The sequence below is a fragment of the Dipteris shenzhenensis genome, chromosome 21, assembly GCF_047967505.1.
Source record: "Dipteris shenzhenensis isolate YYH24624 ecotype China chromosome 21, Dip_SZ_1.0, whole genome shotgun sequence".
NCBI classification, from domain to species: Eukaryota; Viridiplantae; Streptophyta; class Polypodiopsida; order Gleicheniales; family Dipteridaceae; genus Dipteris; species Dipteris shenzhenensis.
In genome coordinates, this window is record NC_141616.1 from 10934214 (window position 1) to 10944160 (window position 9947).

At 42.8% G+C, this 9947-nt stretch overlaps 1 protein-coding gene across 1 annotated transcript; it reads left to right on the plus strand.

Annotated features, from left to right (window-relative positions):
* Positions 1 to 320: 320 nt before the first annotated feature.
* LOC147888479 (pentatricopeptide repeat-containing protein At2g33680-like) lies at positions 321 to 3431 on the plus strand. Its single transcript, XM_087392170.1, has 2 exons — positions 321 to 2169; positions 2386 to 3431. Exons 1-2 carry the CDS (start codon positions 321 to 323, stop codon positions 3429 to 3431), a joined length of 2895 nt encoding a protein of 964 aa, XP_087248296.1.
* The last annotated feature ends 6516 nt before the right edge of the window (positions 3432 to 9947 follow it).

The window sequence follows — 9947 nt, forward strand, 5'->3', positions numbered from 1 at the left end:
TTCCAGTCTACGTTGATCAGAAATCACACCTTTTGGGCGATCAGTGCGTTCACAAATTGCATGTGATTCGTCATCCTTTTCTCGGCTTCTCCGCATTTGAGATGTCCATAGATTGCCCCCCTTGTACTAGACTTGCGCTGAGCTCAAATGCTGAGCAGATGCACTACTTTTTCGCATCAGAGTTTTCTTACGTGAGGATCTACTTTTGTTCATGCTTGAGACTCCCTGTGTTGCATTTTCTGTGTTCCAGGGTGTTCTCTTGGCTCATTTGAGAGCGTTGTGTCGGGTAAGGTAGCTGTCTGCTTGCATCCTCATCGATTATGGGCCCCCAGGTTAGGCCTCTCGGCAGTAATTCCTTCTCTGCCAGCAAAGCTGGACATAACGTTCACAAGGGGTGGTCTCAGCCGAAGGAGGTCAATGAAAATCATTCCCATACAGAGGAACCTTTAAATGACCTTTCAGTTTTCAAGACAAACCATTTGATGCAAAAGTATGTAAAGCGTGGAACAATGGTAGATGCTCACCTTTTGTTTGATAACATGCCAATACGCAATGTGGCATCATGGAACATTATGATCCTAGGATATGCCAAACTTGAAGAGGGTGGCCGGGCTTTGGAGTTGTATGCACGGATGCATGCGGAAGGTGTCCAACCAAGTGATCGAACTTTTCTGGGTGCATTGAAGGCTTGTAGTAACCTGGAATCACTGGAAGAGGGGAAGCAATTGGGCAGGAGATTTGCAAGAGGAGGATGCCTTGAGAGAGGTAGAGCCCTCCACTCCTTAATAGTAAAGAGTGGATTTGAGTCGGATATATTTTTGGGAACTGCCTTGGTGGATATGTACACAAAATGTGGGAACATGGAGGATGCACGGCATGTGTTTGACGAGTTGCCTCATCGTGATGTGGTTACATGGACTACCATAATCCGGGGATATGTCGAGCAAGAGAGGAGTACACTGGCTTTGGAATTGTATAAACAAATGCACCAAGAAGATGTCCAACCAAGTGTCCGAACGTTTGTAAATACGTTGAAGGCTTGCATTAGTCTGACAACCCTGGAAGAGGCGAGGCAAGGTGATGAACATTTCGCAAAAGCAAGATGCCTCGTGAAAGGTAGAGCCATACACTCTGAAATAGTTAAGAGTGGGTATGAGTTAGATGTATTTGTGGGGACCACCTTAGTGGATATGTATGCCAAAAGTGGGAGTATGGAGGATGCATGGTGCGTCTTTGATAAATTACCCCATCGTGATGTGGTTACTTGGACTGCCATGATCCTAGGGTATGCTGAGCAAGGAGATAGTGACCTGGCTTTGGAATTGTATGCCCAGATGCACCAGGAAGGTGTCACAGCAGATCATAGAACCTTTGTTGGTGCCTTGAAGGCTTGCTGTAACCTTGCAGCCCCGGAAGATGAGAAGCAAGGTAATGAGAAATTTGCAAAAGCAGGATGCCTGGCAAAAGGTAGAGCTGTCCATTCCCGTGTAATAAAGAGTGGCCTTGAGTCAGACATGTATGTGGCAACCACCTTGGTGAATATGTATGCGAAATGTAGGATCATGGAGGATGCACAGCATGTCTTTGATGAATTGCCTCATCATGATGCCATTACATGGACTACAATGATCGTTGGGTACGCTGATCACGAAGACTTCATGTTGGCTTTGGAATTGTACACACGAATGCACCAAGAAGGTGTCTCAGCTGACCATCGAACTTTTGTGGGTGCATTGAAGGCTTGTAGTCGCTTGGCAGCATTAGAAGGCGGGGAGCGAGTTGATTCAAAAATTGCAGACAAAGGGTGCTTGGTGAAGTGTAGAGTCATCCACTCCCAAGTATTAAAGAATGGCTGTGAGTCAGACTTATTTGTGGGTAACACTTTGGTGAATATATATGCTAAATCTGGGATGATGCAGGATGCCCAGTACATCTTTGATAAATTGTCTTATCGTGATGTGATTGCGTGGGCTGCTATGATCTTGGGTTATGCTGAGCGAGAAGGCAGTGTGCTGGCTTTGGAATTGAATGCACAGATGCACGAAGAAGGTGTCATAGCAGATCATCGAACGTTTGTTGGTGTATTGAAAGCTTGCAGTAGCCTCGCGGCATTGGAAAATGGGAAGCAACTTGATGGGAAATTTGTAAAAGTAGGATGCCTGGCGAAAGGTAGAGGCATCCACGCCCAAGTATTAAAGAGTGGTTCTGAATTGGATATCTTTGTGGGAACCACCTTGGTGGATATGTACACAAAATGTGGGAGCATGGAGGATGCACAGCGCGTCTTTGATGAATTGCCTCATCATGACGTGGTTACGTGGAGTACCATGATCCTGGGGTATGCTGAGCAAGAAGACAGTGAACTGGCTTTGGAATTGTATGCAGACATGCATCAAGAAGGTGTCCAACCGAATACTTGGACGTTTGTTGGTGTATTGAAGGCATGCAGTAGTGTGGCCGCCCTAGAAGAGGGGAAGCAATTTGGCAGGAACTGTCTTAAAACAGGATGCTTGGCAAAAGGCAGAGCCATCCACTTTCAAGTAATAGAGATGGGCTTTGACTCAGATATATTCGTGGGAACCACTTTATTGGATATGTATGTGAAATGTGGAAGGATGGAGGATGCTCATTGTGTCTTTGATAAATTGCCTTGTTGTAGTGTGGTTACATGGAATACAATGATCTTGAGCTATGCTGAGCAAGGGGACAGTGAGGAGGCTTTTAGACTTTTTGCACAAATGCAAGAGCAAGGTCTTTTACCAAGTAGTGTTACTTTCATTGCTATCCTGAAAGCATGTGGCAACACAGCAGCTTTGGAAACTGGGAAGCAACTCCATTCTGAAATTAGCAGGTTTGGTTTCGACACTATGGAAATAGTGGCAGCTGGTCTTATTGACATGTATGCTAAATGTGGGAGCATGGGGGATGCTCAACAGTTGTTTGATGCATTTTTCACCACGGATGTTGTTCCATGGAGCTTGTTGATTGCAGGATATGGGCGCATGGGAGAAAGTGAACTTGTGTTTCACTTGTTTGAGAAAATGAGGCAGAAAGGTATTCAGCCAGATGGGATCACATTTCTTAGCGTTCTCACTGTATGCAATCATGTGGGATTAGTCGACAAGGGCCAGATGTACTTTCAGGCTATGAGCAAGCAGTATGGCATTCCTCCAGATGTTGAGCACTATACCTGCATGGTTGATCTGCTCGGCCGTGCAGGCCAAATTGATGAGGCAGTTGCAATTGTGGAGAAGATGCCCATTCAACCTGATGATGTTATTTGGTTAACCGTGTTGGCTGCTTGTCAAAAGTGGAAGAATATAGAGGCTGGACAGTGTGCCTTTGAAAATGCGGTGAGACTACATGGAGAAGTCCCGGCAGCGTATGTCCTGATGGCAAACATATTTGCTGGCGCTGATATGAACAATTGACTGAAATAAGAATGGTGTGCCTACATTTGTTATGACACAGTGGAGACAATCCCAAATCAAAGGACAGGCAAAGCTTTCTTTTAAGATGGAGGAAGAACACTTGCTTGGGATGGACCATGAGCTACAAGAAAAGTGTAATGATGAAAGGAAAATGACTCTGTGGCACCCATGATCACTTGTACTCTAGCAATACACTCAAGGGGAATACCCATGTATGCCTAAACTCTACCGTGCTTGTGTCTTATATCTGCACTTGATCGTGCAGAGTCAAGTCTTATCACAACTATAAGGACAGAAATTTTGTTGGGACAATTGGTCAACACATATCCATAACATTGTCCTTGTCATGGCATTGCCTAAGCAGCAAAAGGAGCTTTGGACAGCACACAGCCCACTCATGGGGCTGTTCTAGGGTTCCAACAGCACATGTGGCAGCCACTCAGGCTGCCATGTGATCACAGGACAGCACAGCAGCAGAAGGAAGACTGGCAGGCTGCGGTACTGTCATACCTGCAAGTGTCAGTAGAACAGCAGCAAAACAACAGAGGAGCAGTGCCAGAATAGGCCCAGACGACAGACCAGGTTGGGTCTGTAACAGACTATGAGCAGCTGTGGACTGGGCCGTCCAGTTCCAGGGTCTTTCAGGCTATCTAATCTCCTCATGTTTCCAGCATCTGCCTGCCTCAGCATTTCAGTCTACAGTCAGCACTTTTCTGCCTCCACAGACAAGTCAGATCTTCAGCAAGGGTGCCCCTTCATTCTCCAGTTGTACAGAAGTAAGGGAGAAGTTGATTTACCTCTCGGTCTGTAGCCTGCACCCACAGTTGTAACCTCTTTCCATTTCAATAGAATGGAATACGGTACGGCAGGGAGCAATGGCACCTAGTGGGGCTTTCTAAACAATCATTACTCACATACATGTTACACTACATGTGATTTGGTTTAGTACAGATCAATCATGCTTCAAGTTAGGGAGGTATGAGAGTAATTTGGCTCAGGTGCCTGTTACATTGGTATCTTCCAAGTTCTGCCTTGAGCTTGTGAGGGACAGGTTAGGGTGGTTCATGTAGGGTTTAGTTATGACACACACAGGCAAATAAACCATGAGCATTGAGACACCTTCCAAATCCAGCTTGGATAATGCAGTGGTGTCCATACTAGGTGCCTTCTCCAAAAGCACCATTGCACCATCGCCGATGTTCGCCATGATATAGGCATGATGCATATAAAAGCTCAACAGTCAGAGACCCTCATCGCCTGGGTCTTACAGCTCCAAGATCCTAGGGAAGACTGGGACAGCGCAGAGAATGCATGGGACTGGGTTGCATAGGAAGCCAAAAAATAACGCAGCCGCAAGGCTCGGGAAGCGAAAGAAAAAAGCACTCCTATTTTTGGTCAAAGCTCAAACAAAAGGTACCAGAGATGAAAGGTGGATGGACTGCCAGTTAAGTGTTACCTGAAGGTATGAAAACAAAACCAACCCATTGATTCTTATTGCTTGGCTTGACCAGTTTGCATGACATTGCTCCATTGTCCCCACTGAGGATACTAAGAAGTGAACTCCCGCTTCAATGCACCTTTCAGCTGAAGCTGTCACTTGGTTGTACAAGTGACGGTCAGATAATGCAGAACTAGAAATAGGCAGATACAAATGGGTGGATTTCTTCTAGCATAGTGCTTGGATCATCTGGAGGCCCAGCTCTTTGAGCTGTCCTAGATCCTAATTGGGTTGGTTAACCATATTGCAAACTGGTTCACGCAAGTGGCCACTTGCAAAAGGAGGAAAGAACTTTTAAGGTCATGAGCAAGGTTAAGTACCCAAGGCTTCCATTGGAAAGAAGTACCAAGACTCCGTGTTTCATGGAGACGGTAGCTCCATGAACAGGAAGAATGTTTGGAATGGCCATGGGCAGAAAACCAATAGGAAGGATTGGACAATCAAAGACACCAAGGTTTCCTTTATTTCTAGACACATGCTAGGTATCACAATTGCTATTATTGCCCATGTGCAAGGTCAGAAGAAGCATGACTACCCTTACTACAAGAAGCTGCATGAGGAGATGGCCACAGCCGAAACTCATGTATAGGTAGAGAATATCAAGTACAAAAACTTGCCCACCAGTATGCTACAACTTGTGGCAATAGACAGAGTTGAGAAAAGAGTATGGGAAGGGCAAAGAGAATATGGTTTCGGATGCCTTATCAAGAATGTGGGCTTGCGCTTTGTTAGTTTGACTCTGCTATCTACCAGGATGGGTTAAATGACGTCCAAGAAGAGTATATGCAGAATTTGAGGGCAGGAGGCATATTTTCTGATTTGCAGGACCCCTCATGTCAGTACCATCCTGCACAAGAATCAATATGCCTCCCTGAAGGTTAACACCAATGCCAAGCTACGTCATTGGTATTATGGTCCCTTAAGAATCATTCGCAAGGTCGGGCAGTAGCCTATCCATTAGAGCTACCACTTTCCTCCAGGATCCACAATGTTTTTCATGTCTCACTGCGCTATATAAATATAACTATAATTATATATGAATTGAAGATTATGGTTCCCTAGTCATGGTGGGATGGCATTTAAGGATACAAGCTGTCTATTTAAGTATTGTATCAATCTTGAAAGGCTCCTTCATTTACTAAACGAATGTTTCAATCATTAAGGTATGATAAGAGGGAATAAATGGAGGAGCCTTCTAGTCCTAGTCAAGATTAAGGATATAAGCTATCTATTTAAGTATTGTATCAATACTTATATCTTGACTAGGAATAGAAGGCTCCTTCATTTATTAAATGAATGTTTCAATCATTAAGGTACGATAAGAGGGAATAAATGGAGGAAGCCTTCTAGTCCTAGTCAAGATTTATACAATACTTAAATAGATAGCTTGTATCCTTAAACACCATCCCACCACCACTAGGGCACCACAATCTTCAATTTACTTTGCTTTGAATGTTTCAATTCAACATCCATTATGATGAGAGGGAATAAATGGAGGAGCCTTCTATTCCTAGTCAAGCTTGATACAATACTTAAATAGGCAGCTTGGATCCTTAAACACCATCCCTCCACCAGCAGGACACCACAATCTCCAATTTACTTTGCTTTCATATAATTAGCCAAATAGAAAGTAAAGCAAAATTTAACCCTTTCGCATCCCCCAGAAGAGCAAACTTCCAACTACAAATGAATAGCCTAGAATTTATGAGGGTTCTTCACATGCCACGTCCATGTTAGCTCAGTTGTCTTCATTGCTATTAAATAAAAATTCTTGGATCTTGCACCTCTTTGGGGTGGACCTGCTTCTTGTTGTTGTAAAGAGGGCTCCCCACTCCATGAACTACTCTTGAAAAATGAAGTTAATGAACAACACTAGGAAACAAGAAATACCTCAGATTGAGCTAGCCTCACCATGCACATGAAGCCTCGCACTCTTGAGGGAAGAACCCGAGAGTTCTTTCCAAAGGCCCTAGCAAAAATATTATTCTAGGGTTTGTATATTGATCTTTTCATGACTTCCAACCTAGTGACCAAGTTTCGAAACGTTTGGCCATAATCCTCCATTGAGCAATTTTTCCATTTTATTTAACTTAGGTTCTTGAATATATCACTAGAAGATATCTCCTTTTGGAATCACTTTAGGAATGTTGTTTTTAATGCATCGTAATCCTAAAAATGCACGAGACCATATGGTCCAGCCCAACTCATGGCCTTCAATGCCAAACTATTATTACTTGATGTCATCATTGAACATCATGTCAAAAGTTGCTTGCAAGCCATTGGGTCTCAAATTGATCCTCGTAACTAATGGGAACCTCCTTGTGTTTATCATTGGATTCTATGAACTTCATCTTCAAGTGTTTGGAATTGCGATTGTGCTGGGCGATTTTGGGCCATTTGTTCTATTTTTACCGATGGTTTTTATGGATGTGTTTCTGCTTGCCTTACCAGTGGGGTTATTGGTCAAGAACTCTAATTCCTCGATGGTAACCAATAAAATTGCAATCTTTGGTTTATTTGCTGCAATTTGGGTAGGGCTACAATTTTGACAATAATGCAAAATTTCTAAATCAGCTTCCATAAATATCATTTATAACAATGTCATGCCATGAATTGTTGCAGTGGAGGGCCCTACTCATAATGTACATAATAGTTGCAAAAACTTTAGCCTAGAAACATCTATCTAAGTACCAGTTGTAACAAGGTTATGCCATGAAGTGTTGCAGTGGTTCATCCTACTCATAATGTATATCTAGTTGCTACTACTTCAGCCTAGAATTAGTTTGGCATATTATTTTCATTCAACATGGCATGTGCTATCTCTACAATGTGCCTATTCTTTCTTTTTGCAATCCCATTTTGTGAGGTCTATGTCTATGAGAGTATTTCCTCTTAGTGCATTGCTTTAATTACACTAAAACCACTAGATAAATACTCTCCCCCTCCATCTTGCCTTACAACCATTGAGATATAAAGCTTAAATAGTGTTCACACTAATAGATGCCTAGGTGAACATTTATCACCTACGTCATCGACATGGTTGATGATGCACATGTTTGATATGCTGCCAGTGAATAATAGTTGTATGACAACTACTTTTGTACACTAGAGTTTGTGGCATAGTTTGGGTTCACTTTATTGGACCATGTATGTTATGGTTACTAGAACACTTCTAGAGATATAGTGTTCACCTATCTTTTGTATATGTTGTTGTGTGGCTTTTGAAGAGAGAAGAAGAATACACTTTTAGCCTCCACCTCTTGTGTCTCTCCCCCTTGTTGTGTGTAAAGGAAAAAGCTACACGCAAGAGGGTGAAAGCATGCTACGGTCTATGTACTATTAGCAAGAATGTGGTAGTACTAAGTAGTGTGCGATATGGAGAGATTTCTCGAATCGATGTGCAGTAATATATTTATTGATTACAGATTCTCATGCATAAGATATTCTCACGTACGCATTCTCATGCTCATACACACATTTTCATGCACTGCATCTCCTCTCAGGTGTTTCACTTTCGAACCTACACTCTATTTCGAACTTCTGATTTTCAGCTTTCACTTTGGAACTTTTGAACTTCTGATTTTCACCTTAAATTTTCTGGCAGGACGTTGATGCAGGTCGCTCTCTCGTGGGTACTCTCTCTCTCTCTCTCTCTCTCTCTCTCTCTCTCTCTCTCTCTCTATTTCTATTCGTTCTTCTCTTTTTTCCCATTCTCTATTCGTTCTTTGCTTTTTCTCCATTCTCTAAATGCTTTCCCCTCATAATTCAATATTTGGACCTGCATGCGATTGTCTTTTGCCATTCCTTCTATCGACATGTAAACTTTCTGCTTTTGTTGTTGCTCTCTCTCTCTCTCTCTCTCTCTCTCTCTTTGTTATTTTACTCCGTTTCATCTTAGTGTGAGTCCTAGTACTAAAATGTTACTCTCTTTGCGTAGTAGCTGAAGACCGCCATATCTCCAAGGAAGCCCAAAGCCATCACATCTCTCACCTCCAAGAAGCCCAATGTCCTTTCTCCAAAAAGAAACACTCCATCCAGAAATTCTACAACCAAAGAGAAGGAAAAGGCTATGGACAGCAAAGCGGCTTCTATTTCGACTCCAACCAAAGAGAAGCCAAAGACTAAGGACAACAAACCAATAGCAATTTCGACTAGAGTCAGTCTTGGATGGAGATTTTTCCTGAGAGTGAAGCAAGACTCATATCTGGAGTTGGACACCTAGATCCGAGAAATATGGAAAAACAATGACAAAGAGAGCTGGCGTGGCTTTCATATAGGTCGGCTGAAGAAATCATTGCTGAATGATTTTATGAAGATTTACCATAGGATTTACAATTCGAAAACTATCACGAACAATGAAGTTGGTACAGTGCTGATGTGGGCATTCGCTGCATCTATTCATGGAGTAGATGTGGATTGGAATGACTTTGCCCAACATAGAGACGTGAATCTGCGCTCAGCTAGCTTGGACAACACGTGTATCAAGCACGAACGTGATGTAGGCACATCTATAGCAAAACGGGAGCTTGTAAGTTTACATGATCAACGAAAGTTCAGCATGGAGCAAGAAGGTATACTGCATGACTGGAAGGGTACATTGTCAAAGGAGAATGCAAGATTGCATGCAGATTTTGAGAATGCTACTGCAACTGAGGGAGAAGCCCTCATAAAAGTTGAATCAATTGTACATACACTTAGCTGAGTGCATAGTAAAGTAGACAATTTATTACATGGTAGTGTACTATAGGACGAGTTCTTGAAGGATGTAGCAAAACTTGAGGTAGAACTGGATGCAGCAAAAGTATAATTTGAATCAGCAAAAAGGCAGTGAATCAGCGTTGGAGAGCACTACAAAGCAAGCTCAAGTTTTTTGAGCAACGTGTAGCATCTGATTGAGAAGCTCCCAAGTCAGGGTCCCGGAGTTTTGAATCTAGCACCAACTCACCATCCCACAAGCTCTGCAGCAGTGACTATGAACATGAATATTAACCGGTGAGATTCTTAACTTCCATGTACAA